General features: G+C 44.2%; 1 protein-coding gene across 1 annotated transcript in view; it reads left to right on the plus strand.

The window, feature by feature from the left end:
* GMPR (guanosine monophosphate reductase) overlaps window positions 1–16,887 on the plus strand; it is a 43,582-nt gene that overhangs the window by 20,580 nt on the left and 6,115 nt on the right. The window contains exons 7-8 of the mRNA XM_079301686.1: window positions 3,771–3,813; window positions 9,894–10,053. Of these exons, the coding sequence (XP_079157812.1) occupies window positions 3,771–3,813; window positions 9,894–10,053 (203 nt within the window). The remainder of the gene's footprint in view (window positions 1–3,770; window positions 3,814–9,893; window positions 10,054–16,887) is intronic.

Here is a 16,887-nt window from a genome sequence, read left to right on the forward strand (position 1 = left end):
AGTGCTCTGGCAAGAAAATCATGAAAGAGAGGTATCCTCATGACAGAAAAACACCATATGGCAGCAATTCTAAGTATAGAATTGGGTCTGGTGGCAACAAGTATACATGGCATCCCTCAAAATGTCTCACTTCTGTCTTTCTGGGGATTGAAGAAGGGACACACCCTACCTGAGCCGAAGGAAATCCCTAGAGGCAGAGTGTTACCACAGCTATCTGTGTCTATTCCCCAGGAGAAAATGTGTCCAGCAATTTTTGTTACATTGATATGGAAGTAGCAGGAAGGATGTGAAAATATTCAAACCCTACCTGCTAGCTTCATGTAGATTATAGCTAATGGTAGCTATCATGTAGCTCACATCTAATGACAATGGTTAGTCCCTTGCAGTACTTTCCTGTATCCATTTCTGTCTTGTCCAGTACCTCCATCAAATTAACTCCTCATTCTTATGTTGGTACAATTTCCATATGAAGGAAAAGAAGTTGTGCTCTCAAAATGAGGAATTAGTGGTGCTCAGCACAGTATAGGCTCTGCAGAGAACACAGCATGACTGAACCCTGATCTTCAGGAGCTCTGCTGGGATGGGAGCACAAACTGGGATTTTGAACATTCCTATTACTGCAGTTATCATGTATGATTTTTGGAACTGATGCGTTGACAAGGAAGGTGACAATTTTCAGGCAAACATGATAGTCCAAGTGAACACCTGGTGTCTGTCTAGTCATTTACACAGAGAAGTAGGAGGTAAAATTGCACCAGTTACTTTCCTCATGCTAAATTATCGGTAAGACTCAAAGCTCACCTCAGAAATGAATCTTTCGTGACTCACTGAAAGCAGAGAGGAAACCCTCCCTAAGATACAGGCATGGTTTCTGTCCTGTGCTGTTTGTCTGGGAGCCAGTAGTCTCAATTTTCACCCTTGCTAATCCATTGGCCTTGAGAAAGTGCTGCAGTGAGTTACAGTGGAGGGGGCCTGCTGGAGATGTTTCGTGTAGGTCAGAGAACTCTGCTGGACAGAGATGCAGTCACGTATTCTAGTAAGCCAGCAATGTGGGGAATGGAGAGCAGCCCTGCATGTGTCCTCTCTCATGTAGCTATCATTTGACAGAGATTCCTGCTACCCTTTCTCCCTGCCTGGGTGATAGGTCACCAGCATTGAGTGAAAAGAATGACTAAGGGCTTCTTCACCCAGCTACTGTCATACTGCCCCTTTTTCTACACAGAAACATACCCAGTATATGTAGTTCAGAATAAAGCACCATATGTATTGTTTTTACTGCTGTATATGCCATATACTTTATGTATCTCCTGCATAATAACTATCTGTCTGCTGATACTGTAGAAAGCACTGTTTATACAGTTTGTTATAAAGGATGCTTGAAACATGAATCACAGTTATAAACTCATTATAAATTGCATATAATACTAAATGTTCAACCAGTGTATACTGGTTTTCCATGCCGTGTTTTTTTTTTTCCTCGAGCTAAATTTTGTTGCTGCAAAATTGCTTATCTATCTGGAAAACAGGACTAGGGACAAAAACATTACTTCTGCCACATTAAAGTAATTCTGTTGACTGGAAAGCTGCTTTCCCCCATCCTTCTTCCTAGCACCCATTTGGCTCAAAATCATGCTGTCTACAGGTTCCATGACCATAACTCTTTCCAATAGTCTTGCTTTGGTATTATTCCAGTTCTCCTGAATTTGGAGGCAGATTTTTACAGATAAATTTCCCCAGGGTTCTGAGGTAGAAGCTGAGCCTGCAGCAAGTTCCATAACTGAAGCCCAGCCATCTACAAGTCATTTTGAATCCAGACCCAGGGCCCTGTGGGGTCAAGCTGAATTTCAAGGCTAAGCTTCCAAGGCAATGGAGCAGCAGAATGCTCTTATTTTGTGAACAGAGTGCCTGCTTTTTCACATGAAATGAAGTGCTTTACTGCATATAGCTTGATTATATAGCCTCTTCTGACTTAACTGCTTAGTTCTCTTTTCTTTTCCCTTTCTGTGAATCACTAAATTTACCTGCTTAGCTTAAGTAACAGGAGACACCTACAGATAAAGAAGGGCTGTGAATCAACACTATCAGTTCCTTTTATCTTAAATGGTAATTTGTGAGCTTTTGGGCAAGTCTCTTAAGCTGCTCAGCATTTTGTAATTTAGTAACATTCAAAGTGATATTTATTGAAGCCGGAGATTAATGGTTACACAGGAAAGCCCTCATCCTCATGGTACCACTGAAAGCATAAAACCTTCATCACTGCCACTACTGGATTAGTTATGAAAGTCAGGTACTGAGCCACCCAAAAACAACTGACTGCAACCCACCTACCAGAAAGCATTCAGAGCCAGTGTCTCTCAGATAGTAAGAGTCTTAAAGCTGTTCTTTGAAGATTATTAGACCCCTCTTTCTATCCTGCTCTTCCTCCTGACACATGCACACACAGTCACATCCTCTGCCAGGCTATAACAGACTTGTTAAAGGGAAAGAATTGCACAAGCAGAACCCTTAAAAGAAGAGAGAGATTCAGCTGTCAGCCCAGCACTCATTCCTGGAGCTCACAGCAAGGGTGTCTATGCTCAACAAAAGGCACAATGTGCTAGAGGTTATCAGCAAATGGAATAAAAGCCTTTAAAGTTTTACCAGGTGCTGTTTGCAGTGGGGTGCCCTTTGAAAAGCCATTCACTTTTGGATCCACCTGCTCTGTTTGTGTCTGAATCCTCTTCTGGGCACACCAAGTTTTTAGCCCACAGTCCTGCTGCCAGCTGCCCATCAAAGCCAGCTCTAATGTAGCTGATAGTGGGGGTGTCTAGCTGTGCTCAGCCACAGGTCATGCACAGCCACACATTTCTGCCAACAGGGAGGTGAAACAGCATGAGGTAACTGGCCAGTCTGAGGATAGCTTCAAATGCAGGAAAGATGGTGGCAGTCTGCAATGGATCCAGATCATCAAAGGAATGGGGAGCTCTCCTGGTACAATGACTGTGTAGACTAAAGGGTCTTTCATCTGGTGCTCAGACCTTTATAAATCCTAAAGAACCATAGCACATCATAACCTCTGCTGTGTGCCATTCCTTTTTTACAGCTCTGTCACACATACACAAACTCCCTCCCCTCAACTGTACCCCCTTCATCAGGCACTGCATTGCACTGAAATTGAAATGTGTAGGTCTAAAATGCTAAAGGTCCAGAGTGCTACTGTTTCCTTACCAAGCCCATAGCAAACAGTAAGGAGTAAGATGAGAAGCTCATTTTCACTTACTAAAGATTGTATCAACCAAATTTGTTAGAGATTATCAGATAAAAATCCAACATAACTGATGGTATATTTTCTCTGCCCTCCCACTGTGACCTTTTAATGTATTGTAAACTGCTGAGAAAGTTATTTTAAATGTCTTCGGTGGTTTAAGGTTTGTGGTACCTCTGCATCACACAGCCTTTAAAATGGCAGGGGATGATTGAGATCATCAGAGGAGGTTTTGTTTTCTGGTTTCTGGGACTTGGAAACTTGGCAGTCAGGAATTTGCATTGCTGCTGTTACCAGTGGTATTATCAGTAGACTGTGCAGTAGAGTAGGTGAGCAGTGCAAAGGATTATCTCAATTTCCTGGAAACGTAGCCAAGATGGTACATCCCAAGTGCACAATCAGCTGTCTTGACATGCTCTTCTTGAGCAGGTGCCACAGTGCTGCAGGTCACAGAGCTCCAGTGTTCACTGGGTCCCTGAGTGACCTCACTGCCACTCATTTTTTTTGTCATCTTTTCTTTGTGCAGGATGGAGGATGCAACTGCCCAGGAGATGTCGCCAAAGCGTTTGGTAAGGACAGTGTGTCGTGACACCCCCACTTGTCTCCAGCGCCCCTGGCAGCAGGAATGCAGGAATCGGTGTGACAGAATGTGTAATCAATTAGCAGGGGGTTGCATTAGTCCCTGCAGCTGATTCCAGTGAAATTTATGCACCAGGCATGAATTTGCTCTTTGGAACAGTCCAAATTCTGCAGTGCAAAACAGAGTGGTCAAAGTGCTATTTAGAAATTATCTGCCAAGTCTGTATGAGATACAGCTGCTGGGAGAGTATTACGAAGAAAACTGATAAGAGTTTCTTCTGAGTAGGGTTCAGAGATGCCTGTAACATTGCCAAATCTGGCTGACTTGGGACTTGAGTGGAAGAAGAGCTGATGGAATGCGTGTTGGACAGAAGAACAAAACAAAAAGGCAGGCCAGATCCCTGGAGATGTTCTTGGGATCAGCTGTCCACTTGAAGGGATGAGATTTTATTTATACTGTATCCCCTAGAGCTAGGCAGATGTCTAAAACATCTGAGTTAATAATTAACAGATTTTGCTTTCGTGTAAGTTGAGTGTATTGCACCGGCTCTTGGTGATAGAATAGAGAATTTAATCTGTGAGTATTGTCTGTTGGGCATGAAAGTTATGTTGGTATGGAGGGGGGGTCAAACTCATGATTGTCACTTAGCCATAACCTTGTTACAGCAGCATATGGGATGCAGGCGCTAAATGCATCCTGAGATGACAAGACATTTAAAGGTACTCCCCCACCTCCCAAAATGCCAGACTCCTCGGAGGTGTCAAGTGGGGTAGTGCCTGGAATACAGTGGGACAACACAGTCTCTCACTGGGATTTCAGGGTGGTATGAAAACAAGAGATAGCACATTATGATACAGAATGTCTGCTTTGCAGGAAGCTTTGCAAGTATGGAAAGGAGGGGCAGGCCTAAACTCAGATTACAGACCTGCCAAGAAAAACTCTAGGCCTGGAACTCCTGGAAAGGTCGAAACCAAAATCTATCTTCTAAGTTTGCAGACAGCTCCTGTTTTTGAGACAGGTCAGATAACAAGGAAGACTTAATTCGAGAATTTTAAGGACAGCTGTGAAGTGATTGCTACCAGCAAGGAATGTGCTTGGTCAGAACATTTCATATAACCATTGTGTTACCCAGTGGTGATGTGATGCAGGAAATAGATGCTTCCAGTTAGGTGATTCCAACATAGCTGAACAGCGGCCTCCACCCTCTTAGACAAGATTGTATTTAAAAATGCCCAACCTCTCCTCAGCCCTCACTGACATGCTGCCTGCAGTGAGGTCTTTATTCTGCCTTTCTCTGCCTCCACAGCCACGAAGTTCTTACTGGTAGTGTGGTCCTTGGGAGTTTGTGAACTGAAACTGTAACCTCACTGTATTCCCAGCTGTCTGCACAGAAATCTGGCCTGTGGAAAAGGTCGTTCTTCAGCAAGAGCATTTCCAGAAGGAGGCAACTTCACAGTGTTTCAAATGTTCTTCTTTGTAGTGTTTATTACAAGTCTGAAAGATCCATATAGTCTCTTTGAGCTAACTGAACCTGCTTGAAACCTATGAAGAGACAGCTTTTGGCTTTGCTGTTCCTCAAGGGGTGCTGGGATTTACAGTGGTACATGTCTGAAGGCTGGCACAGAATTGCCCTTGGACAGAGGAGCATCAGAAAGTTGACATTTTCCAGGCAGTAGTTGTACTCTTGATAGTAACGCAGGCAGATCAGTGTGACTGTGCCAGAGCTACAGAGCTGGAAATGATGGAAATGACCCTGAGGCAATAAACTTACTGTGTCTGGTTATGTACACTTGAGGTAGACACACTGTGAACATCTGACAAATTGAACCTATATGTGCATTTGTCAAAGGCACGTGACAAAATAAGCTTTGAGATAACATTATTACTATCAGTGTTCATTGAATGCTACTGAAGTGATTGGCTATCTGAGTCTTCTAGAATGTGGCCACCATACCCCTACATTTACAAGTCAAAGCCTTGATACTGAATTGTCTGGCACAGACCTCTGTGCTTGAGTTATGTGAATGTATTGGATAGCAAAGACCAGGTGATAAAACACCAAGATCTACAGTTCCATCTAGGGATGAAGGCCTGGACAAAGCATGGGCTAGAGACAAGAAGAAGACTTTGGTTAAAGTAATTATGCTATCTGTTTCTGTTGGATCACTGTAAAATCTTCATGGGATGGGATGATTCCCTATGAAGCAGTGACAGAGCATGTATTTGAATTATGGGAAGTGTGAGGGAGTCCCAAATCTCAAGACAAGCACTGACAAATGGCTAAAGGAGGAGCCAAGTTCATGGAAGCAGAAGGAGTAGATTGCATTGAGTGAGAGAATTGTAAAGAACCAAGAAACAGATGTTGAGAAGCTTTACCTGTGACTTTGTATCAGGACTTAGAGGCAGATTGGGCATTTTGACAAAGGGGAAACAAGGTAGAAGCCTATTTAAAAATGCAAGGAACAGGGAATCACTGAAGGTGAGGGACAGAAATGCTGGGAGAACATACTCTGGGAGAGACTGCTGGAGTTCTGGAACTGCAGGATGGGAACCTGTTATGGATTCAGTAAACTGAAGATGCCACTGCCATCTGGATGATGATCATTAGAGATGATAATGAAAAAGATGTCAGTTGATAGGAAAGAAAAGAGCTGTTTTGATTCAGGAATGAGAAAGAATGAAAGAAATTTATGCTGGACTCTCAGATGGCACATATAACTGAACCCTTGGAAAGGTTGATAACATGAACACATTTCTGAGAATGCTCCAGGGAGGCACTACTGTCTCCTTTTTTAATGATGAGAAGTCAAAGCACAGAAATACTAAGTTCTATTGCCTGAGGTCACATACATTTTTGTGACGCAGCCAGAAAAGAATGTGTCTTTTGAATCTTATGTCAGCATCTTTAACACATTACTGCTGTTCCTTACAGCAGTGGTGTGAAGAGATGCAGGAGCAAGGAAGGAAAAGGAAAGAAAAATCATATGGAAAAGTCAGCTGGGGACATACACTAGTTCCAAATTATACCAGATCACACTGGCTTTTTCTTCAGTTTTCAACAGCTGTGTGTGTACCTACTGCTGCAAAGGCTCACTGGCTCAGCTGGAGCACAGGTGAATGTTAATTCCAGGGCAAGCTTTGGTCCAGGCAAACTTACACTACATCTGCCTGGAGGGCTGCCCAGCTCACAAATCCAGGCTTACTCAAGCTGAATTTGTGCAGAGCCAATCTGGTTATCAGTGGCTTGTATAATCAGGGATACAAAAGACATCTGAGGGACTCTATCCAGATCCAGCAGAACTGTGTGAGTGCTGTGAGCTTGGGCTGGCGTCAGCGCTGCTATTCTGTAATGGCTTGAAAGAGGAGGCACTGTGAAATGTGAATGAGCAAAATTAGCCCAGATACAGCATAGGCCTCAAGGGGAAAGTCAGTGCATGAAGGTGGCATTGTGTAAAACCAGGACAAGTCTGGCCAGCTCTGGGTAAACTACTGGAGTGCTTGTGTGCAACATACCCCATCACATCTTGTGTTAGCTAGGGGGTTGTTGCCAAGTGTTCCCAGTCCCCCACAACCTAAAATAATGGCATGCTATCAATCTGCACTTGTAAACAAAAGACTGCAGATGGATGTTGCAAACATTACCAGTGCTTCTGGTGGTTATACAAGAAAAACATGCAGAAGTTAAAGACCGTGCTAACTACAACCTCCTGGTCATATGTTAACTGATGGAAACATAATGAAACAGACTTGAAACTTTCAGATATCTTTGCAACACTGAAGCATAGTGGAAGGTTCTGGAGAACATTGGAGAAGTAGGTTTAATATGGGCTTATCATTTCAGGAGCAGCAGGGCAGCAAGCATGTGTCGTTTCAATGTTTAGACGTGCTGCATCTGCTGTAACATAGCTCCTCTCTTCTGGAAGAGCTTGATGAATTATGTTGTAGTTTGCAAAAGTTACTCAAGTTGGATGAGTTTCAATCCTGTAACTCAAACATATTTGCTTCCCTCCCAAAAATATGCAGCCAAAAGGAAAATAATAAATAGATACTGAAGTGCACAGGAACCAAAATTCTGTGATTCTGAAGTGTAGAGTTCATGTGCCTTTTGCATTATTAATTTGAAGGCTGTAAGACCCACAACCAAAAATGGCGCTAGAATTGGGGATACTGTTGCCATGACTGAATCCAGAATGTCTTTTGGCAGGCTTTTGACTTGTTTAAATGCCCTCTTTGCAGCCTTGACCTCAAGTCTGTCCCTCCTTCCTCATGGTTTCTTCCACCATGAAGAAGACACAAACAAGGTTTCCCAGGGTGCATATTTTTTGCTAAGATGGATCAAGGTTGTGCTAGGCAGCAACAGGAATTTGCCACTGGTAATTAAAAGATGAGTATTCCCTTTGTTTTTGGCAGGTTAATAGTAGTAGCAGACATGAGTGGAACCAAGACATTGAAACTCAGCCATCTGAAACAAGAAAGTTCAGGAGAAATCTGCCAGGTAGCTGACATGATAGGACACCTGAATGGGTGCCTGGCTATAAATATTGCTTGTGGTGTGCTTTGCACAAGCTTCATTTTTAGTATCCCTTCACCATGGACACGGTGTTCCTTTCAAGCAGCCACCAGGCAAAGGGAGGTGAGGTCAGCAGAGCAGCTGGGTGCTCTGCCCCCAGGCACTGCTGCCAGCTCTGCTCTTTGGCAGGGGGGTGGAGGGGGGAACTTCACCCTTGTGTTCTAAAATAAAAATATTCCCAAATTCAGATTTGGCAGAAACGGAGAAGATTTGATAGGGATTTCACTTACTTTTCAGATTTCAAGGTCTGATGCTATTGTTTGAATAGTGACAGAGATCAGAGCAAATCCTAATGCCAGATTTAGCTAGTCTGGGATCTCCCCAGAGTTCAGATGTGCTCTTAGGAGGATGAGTATAGTTCAAGCTCATCTGCTTTCTGTGAAATGTGGTTTATAGCTCAGTTCTTCTGCCAGTTCTGGGAAGAAGCTGAGCAGAGGGGAGGCCTGTTCTGACACATATATGTTGAAGAAGCAGAGTATGAACAGGAAAATGCTTTGTTTCAGGGGTAGGTCACCACAGGCTCATAAAAGACTAAAAGCCAAACTTTTCTAAGCAAGACTAGATGTGCCAAAATATCACAGGAGGAGCTGCTGGTGGAATAGTTCCAGCCCAGCTGGAAATATTGGAGACCACAGTAGAAAATTAAGAATGATTCCAAAAACCTTCTTCCTGATCTTATTCCCAGTGGAGCCAATGTCATGGTTTACAAAGCCAGAGGAGATAGACAGACTGAACAGTCATGATTGAGTATTCAGTGTTGCTATTCAGTATCTGGAACATATTTAGGATGTGTAGCTATGGGTTAGATCTCCTTCGTGGTGCATGCTGAGAACCACAGAACCCAGGAGTGGTGGTCCTTGGCCTAGAGTTTTTAAACAGGAACCAAATACAGACCCATCCAGATCTCTTTGAGTAGGATTCATCAGAATGACACTGATTACATATGGCTGATGGACTTGAAAATCCATAATTTAATTTAAAAGTCTGCTTTTATGTCATTGTTGGAAGAATTACATTACATTCTGCTTTCCTTCAGGGTACATTCCCACTCACCACTTGTGGCCTAGAAAGCTCTTGAAGTAGGAGCCATCCACTTCTATGTCCACCATTGACCACAACAGGTCCCAGCCCTGTGTTTAGGACTTCTGATTGCTCCAGTCACAGTTAATAAGAAATCATGCTCAGATACTATTAGGAAGTAAAGGGTCAAAATGGAATTTGAAAATAAAAGCTTGTGGGGTAAAGAATAATCTGTATCTTTGTTATTGTAACAGAAAAGGTTTTTTTTCAATTTAAAGTACCAGAGAAATACAATTCAGCTTGTGTCAGTTCTACAGTAAAGTTTTTCTTCCAAATTTGCAGTGACTATTAGAGGAACAGGACTCTGTACCAAACTATTAAATGCTGGCTATTGTTTCTGGAGATCACTGTGTTCTTGCTTTGGCTTTCACTTGCTTCTCCTTTCCCTGCTTTCTTACGTGTCCCTTTGCTTACCACAGGAGCAGGTGCTGACTTCGTCATGATTGGAGGAATGTTTGCAGGCCATGACCAGAGTGCTGGAGACATTATAGAAAGGAATGGCAAGAAAATGAAATTATTCTATGGAATGAGCTCTGATACAGCCATGAAGAAACATGCAGGAGGGGTTGCTGAATACAGGTATGAATTCCACACTGGATCAATTGCAGTGAGCCACCCATCCAGGAACTTTTGGAGTAGAATTGTGGAGAAGGAACAGGCCTATGCTGCTACTCCCATTGAAGAAGCTCCTGCCTACACTTATGGCAGCAGATCTGAGGGAGGAATGGCATCCAGAGGAAGACAGGGAGAAGGAGCTGGGGTTGGCTAGCTGAGAGCAGTGATGTTCACTCATTTGCAGCTAATGCGGTGTGCTGTCACTGCAGCACAAGCTGTGTGGTCTAGGAAGGCATTAGGCACTCTTCTGACTTACTGCTCCTTCAGGATCTGTATGAGCTAAATATTGGAGCATGACATACCAGGCTGTAGTTTCTGTCCCTCTGCTTGTCCACACTGGGTGTCTTGTTGGTGTAGGAATTCTCAGCTAACCCACATGCTTACTTCTGATAGCAGAAAGTGAGTGCTGGTGAACTGGTGAAGCTCAGCTGGGGTTTCCTCAGTAGGGAGATGAGGGCCCAGGACCTCCAAAGCACTCAGTCACCAGCAGGTGCTCCTGGGACTCCCTTCTGCATTTGTTGGGCAATCTTCTTAGGCAGCAGAAGCCTGCTGTACAGTTTTTCCACCCCTCTTCTGGTAACAGAGCACCAGAGTAGCCTCAAATAATATAGAATGCAGAAGCTAAGTTTTTGAGCTAAATCCTCAGGGGGGAGGAAAGGAAGACAGATTTTGCAAAGCAATCTTTGTCCATTGATATTTTAGTCCAGAAAGTGCTGAGAATTTTGACTTTTTGGAAAAGGAAATGGCATCAGAAAACCTCTTTGTCTTTTCTCTTAAGAGTGGCAGTCTTAGTCACTATTCTTGGACAACATGGTTCTTACATACTTCATTGAAGAATGAATATCTTACAGTAAACACTGGTTTATTGGGGAGTCCCTATTAATCCTTCTCTGCTGGCATAGATTCAGACTCTGGTCCTGTCTGGTAAATTGCTGTTTGCAAGAGTCTCAGACACAGTGACCTTACCTGCAGTTCCAGCCACATACTCAGGACTGATGGGTTTTGTTGGCCTCATATGCTACAACCACTCCAGCCTAGGTTTTTCCCAATGTGTCCAGCTGCTGCCATGGGTAAAAGCTGCAGCTCTGTGAAGCTGACAGCACAGAATGTAAAGCAGAATGGGATCCACAAAACAAAATGGGATTCATGCTTTGACACAGAGACAAGGTGGTAGATAGCAATCCCAGATGTCATGCTAGATAGAAGGATCTTTGATCCCATCTCCTGTTCTCCACCCCAACATTGATTACTGTGGTGGTTTTTGTCTGCACCATAAAATTGTGTACTCATTCACATAGCACTCAGCAGAATGCAAAGTGGTAAAACTTAGCCTCCTTCAGAGCATCTACAACCATCTCCTTTGGCCTAAATTGTGGCATCACAGGATCATTTGGGTTGGAAGGGACCTTTAAGGTTCATCTAGTCCAAACTCCCTATGATGAGCAGGGGCATCTTCAACTAGATCAGGTTGCTCAGAGCTCTGTCCAGCGTGGTCTTGAGTGTTTTCAGGCATGGGGCATCCACCAGGTCTCTGGGCAACCTGTTCAGTGTTTTGCTTTCAAACACAACTGTTTATTTGCACAAGAAAGAGCTGCACAAGCTGCCATCTGCACCTGAAATGATGCACCAGAAAGATGTGCTTGCCTATCTCTGAGCTTTGATTCACTTTGGGTTCATGTGCCACTTCTCAGAAGCAGCATACAGTTGGGGTCTCTTTTTCTTTCTTTGTCTCCCAGTTAGTCTGCTCATCATCAAAGCCTCTGAACAAATGGTCTGAGGGGACAGCACTAATGAGTGTCTCATAATATAAAAGTGGCAACTGCCAATTGCACAGTGGTGCTGGCAGCCTTTTACCTGAATGGTAATTTCCTGTCCTGTGCTACCCTGTGCTGGAGTCAGCTGGAGTGTAGGAAAGGGCCTGATGCTGCTCAGCTATGTAGTCAATGGCAGCTCCCTGACAGATTACAGAACAGTCCAAGAGTGCTGCCTGGATCTCAGTGCAGCACAGTCATTAGGGCCTGGCCTCCACAGAGCTGGTGGAAGTTTGAGGAAGAGTTTGCAGGAAGAGTTTGAGAAAGCTGGCTGTGCCAAGGTGACAAAAGACTAAGCCAGCTCTTAAATTCTTTTCCAGTTGGTTAGGTGTGTGTGATCTGACAAGAAAATTTATTGCAGGAGAACTAATTGACACTGGTCCCTCTTGAAAATGAGATAGAGTGCAAGTATTCTGTCTTGTAGGAGGAAAGGATGTAGAGAAAGGTGCTCAGTCTAGACAGACCTTTTGAAGTCACTATGGGCTGTACAAATTTGGCTTGATCCATAGCTTTATTTGGATTTACATCCTTGATTTGAGAATCCCCTGGGGATCAGGTTCTGAAACTTTCTTAGCATCAAGGGAGCAGGAGCACAATCTGAAATTTTTAATCCCTGTTGAGATACTGCATTTCTGTGCCACTAATAGGTAGCATAGAAGGAGTCTCCCAGTCTACTGCTAGATGCAACAGCTTGAAACACTAAATCTGTGAGCCTTGGCTTTTGACTAGGAAAGTGCTGATACTCATCTTCACTCTACAGCCATGACACAGAGCTGGCTACCTGTACCAGCCTTGGGCTCAGTCTTCCTTGGCCTGTCCCAGCATGAGTGTCACTGTGGTTTAAAAATAGCAGCTGCTAAATCCAGCATTGTAAGTGTGCTGGGCATTAAAGGGGGATTTGAAACAGCACAAAGTTTTCTTTGAATTGCTCTTATAGTAAAAGTTACAGGAAGTTTAATCACTTCCTAGTTTAGCTGATGGCAAGCTTGAACCAAAAGGGTTCTTAGTCAGCATTTTAAATGCTGGATACCCCAGACTTGACCCAAACAGGTCAGGTCAGTGGGGCTCTTTTATATGCATTTTAAAAGCCCAGCTGTAAGTCTGTATTGGTGACCCAAATAAGCTGTTTTGTCTTTAAAAGAGCCTGCACACTAATAGTGTGTTATTTGAGCAGTGGGGAGCTCAGTGTGCTCAGTCCCCTGCAGAATCAGTCTGCTTGTCATTTAACTTCATCTTCTCAAAATTACATGTGTTGGCTGGAGAACCTGAGCCTGCAGCAGTTACATTAAAACTGACAGATAAGGTGAGATGGCTGTAGCAGGGAATAAAGTCATGAGAGTAATTGTTTTTGTAATGAATATGTCAAGCTGATCCCATTTAATCCATGTACTCACTTTCATTAATCTTATGTCATTTATATATTGGCTTATTTTTACATTTTCACCTCCTTCCATGAGGAATATGGATATCAGAGAGCTGGGGATTTCTGAAAGGCAATTTTTATGTTTCTTTTGTGGGAGAAGAGAAATAAGGCAAGCAGGGACTGAGGCTGCATGCAGTATTGTTCAGATTGAGCCAATTTGTTTTTGTTAACTCTTTTGAAATTTCACAGGTTTTGTGTGAACGCTGCAGTTCTATTGTGGCCTCTCAGCAATTCACAGCTGCTACTAAGCTGGGTTTGGGCACTTTATATTAACTGCAGGGTGAAATTTTGGTCACAGAAACAGAATAGCACCAACTGCTGGCTGCTGCTTACCATCTTGTGTATCCCAAATGATAGCCTTGAAAACCTGCCCCCAGTTCCTCCATTTTTTAAATGCCCCACTCAAAAAATTGCTTCATGCCAGGGCAGCCTGACTTCTTTATTCTGACCCACATTTTGCTGGGCTGACAGAGCATTGTCACATGTGCTTCATCCCATGTAGTCTGCCAGGATTCTTACCCACCACACACATCCCTCCATGCAGCAGCCTTCAGCTGGCCAGGAGGGGACTGCAGACCAGGCTCTGTGCAAAAAGTCTGAAGCAAATCGTTCTCCCTTTCTTTTCAGTGGCTGGCAAGAGTCAGAGTTACTGCTGAGAGCATCTGAGCACACCTTTCCCAGCTGCTGGGAGCCTCAATTGCTCTGTCATCACCTTTCTTTCTGAGAAGGGGTCACTTTTGGGTCATAACTCCAGGAGAGATGTCAGAGCTGCAAAACCCTCAGCAGTTCCTGCTGACTTGCTTATGCAGCTCTCTGCCAAGTGTGCCACTTTTTGTGACAGCCCGTGTAATCCATTGTCATGGTTTATCCCAGCAGGCAGCTAAACACCACCCAGGCGCTCACTCACTCCACCCCCCCGTGGGATGGGAGAGAGAGTTGGGAAAAAAACAGCAAAATTCATGGCTTGAGATAAAGACAGTTTAGTAGGTCAGAAAGGGAAGGGATAATAACAACAACAGCAAAAATAATAATAATATACAAAACAAGTTATACACAATTTTTCACCACTCACCAACCAATGCCCAGCCCGTTCCTGAGCAGTGATCCCAGCCAGCTTTCTCCCTAGTTTATATACTGAGCATGTTGCCATATGGTATGGTGTGTCGCTTTGGCCAGTCTGAGTCAGCTGTCCTGGCTGTGTCCCATACCAACTTCTTGCCATTCCAGCCTACTTGTTGGTGGGGTGGTGTGAGGAAGAGGAAAGTCCTTGACTTGGAGTGAGCACGGCTTGGTAATAACTAAAACACTGGTGTGTTGTCAACACTGAGGGCTGTCCACAGGACACAATCTCTTTACAGCTGTCCCTTTTCTGGCATGAGTCACACGGGGACTACATCCTTTGGGAGTGCACACCTTTGGCATGGGCCACCTCCTTTCAAGGGTGCCTCTAGCTGCACTCTCCTCAGGTGTGTCTCCTCTCCCAGTGGCTGCTGCTGTTTTATAAATACACTTGAGGAGAGGTGTCATGTGCTCCTCTGACTCTCTGAAAGTTTGGTGGCTCACACCATGTTTGGAGCCAGGTGGAACTATCCCTGGCATGATGCAGGTCATGGCCTTCTCCCTCACAGGTCACAATGGCCCCCTGTGTCACCTGAACCCCACCGTGTTTGCCCAGCACAGCACCCATGTAGCTGCTGGTGGAGTCAGCTGGGTGCTCATCACATTGGGTACTCATGAATGTACTAACAGGGTGTTTGGAATAAATAATTTGGGCACGCATGCATGAACTGATTGGATGCTTATGCAAAAATTATTGGCCATTGATGCATTAATTAATTGGGCACTCATGCATTAATTTATTCAGTGCTCATGCATGAACTAATTTGGCACTCACACAAGAACACAGCAATTTGTGGCCTATACGTCACTCCTTAGCAAGGCACATATTGTGGAACTCTTGGAACGTTAATCCAGTATGAACTCTTTAGACGACATCACAGTCTTAATGTGTGTAAGTTCAAAACTCCATTTTTCCTCCCTTTGGACCAGCCACTAGGGATCAATAATGTAGCACTAGACTTACTAATGTAATGTCTCTCCTTCATCCTGAGCACTGTGTTAAAGGGGTTAACATGTGGTTACATACTCATATGGATACAGATCCCACCCCTGGGCCAGACTACAGCAGTTAATTGTGCATGTAGTAAAATTCCACTCACACTTCCCTGGGAACCAGATGACTTCTCAGCTCAGTCTGAGCAACATGTTATCTCTTAAAAACCCCTTTCCTCTGGGGACAAGGCTATTGGGATTAGTGTTAGCACAGCTCGAGTATATATTCATGAGAAACTTTATCCCCTTATCCCTGTGGACAAAGCTGTGGAGCTCACCTCACACTTGTCTTCTACCATATTTTCCCCAGTATGGTGTCTGCAGGTTACTCCTTGATCAGCAGGACATCCCACCAGCTCATCAGCTGACACTCTGAGGAGCAGTAGCAAGTGTTTAGCTGTCAGAGCTTTGGGGCTGTGTCATTAGGTGTTCATCACTTTTGTAGATCTTGGTGTCCAAAGCCTGAAGTGGCAACCCACAAGCTCCAGCTTCCTAACACCACTGTAGCCACTGCAGGGGCATCTCCCAGGGCAGTGGCTGTAATCCATCACTCATTTCTGTAATTTCTCACTGAAAAAAAAGGGCCACCAAGTGTTCATGCTCATAGGAGCAATGTGCAACTTACGACCCACAGGATAGTCAGGCATGAATTAACAGGGAATTTACTTTGAACTGATGGTGCATTCGTACATCAGATAATTGATCTCTCATGCATGAACTGCACAAATGCAGAGCTTTTCAGGTGGCAGGATGTGGTAGAATTTGCACTGATTTCTGCAAATCCCAGATGCAAAAATACTTTGTGTCTTTTTCCTAATTACTTAAGATCAGACAAAGTATCTGCATAGATTAGAACGGATACAAATGAGGCTCTTTCAGGTCTCAGGTTTATTCCATGGTGATGGTATGGCAGGAAAGAGAGAGATTCTCTCCGGGAGAGGGGTATTCAGGAGAGGGGAAAGGGAGTGGCTTTGGCTGGCAGCCAATGGGGTAAGGACACAGGGGGTCTAGGTTCAGAATACGGGAACTCTAGGTGGGCTACAAGGTCACAGGGGAAGGTCACAGGACAGGAAGAAGGACAGGGAGCCAGGGACCAACCAGAAGAGATGGACAGAGGTATGCTGAATCATTCCCTTTACCTCATTACAACACCCAGACATGCACTGTCTCTCACAATCTCGCAGGAAGCTCTCTGAAGCCTGAGCTCAACCTCACAGCTTTGACTGAAAGAGGTGGGCATGGCCAAAAACCCAGAACAGTGGCATGAGTGTCATTTCATGGGTCCAACCTTTTCCTGCTGGCACTGGAGCTGAAAATAAAAGCCTGGGAACTCCCAGCAGAGCAGGCCATACAACAGACCCCTAAGTCCTGGCAGTCTGTGCGATGCCAGTGGCACATCCAACATCTATTGTCCACTCACTGCAGTGTCTATTTAAGATTTTCAAGAAAGAG

Source organism: Erithacus rubecula (assembly GCF_903797595.1).
Source record: "Erithacus rubecula genome assembly, chromosome: 3".
NCBI lineage: Eukaryota > Metazoa > Chordata > Aves > Passeriformes > Muscicapidae > Erithacus > Erithacus rubecula.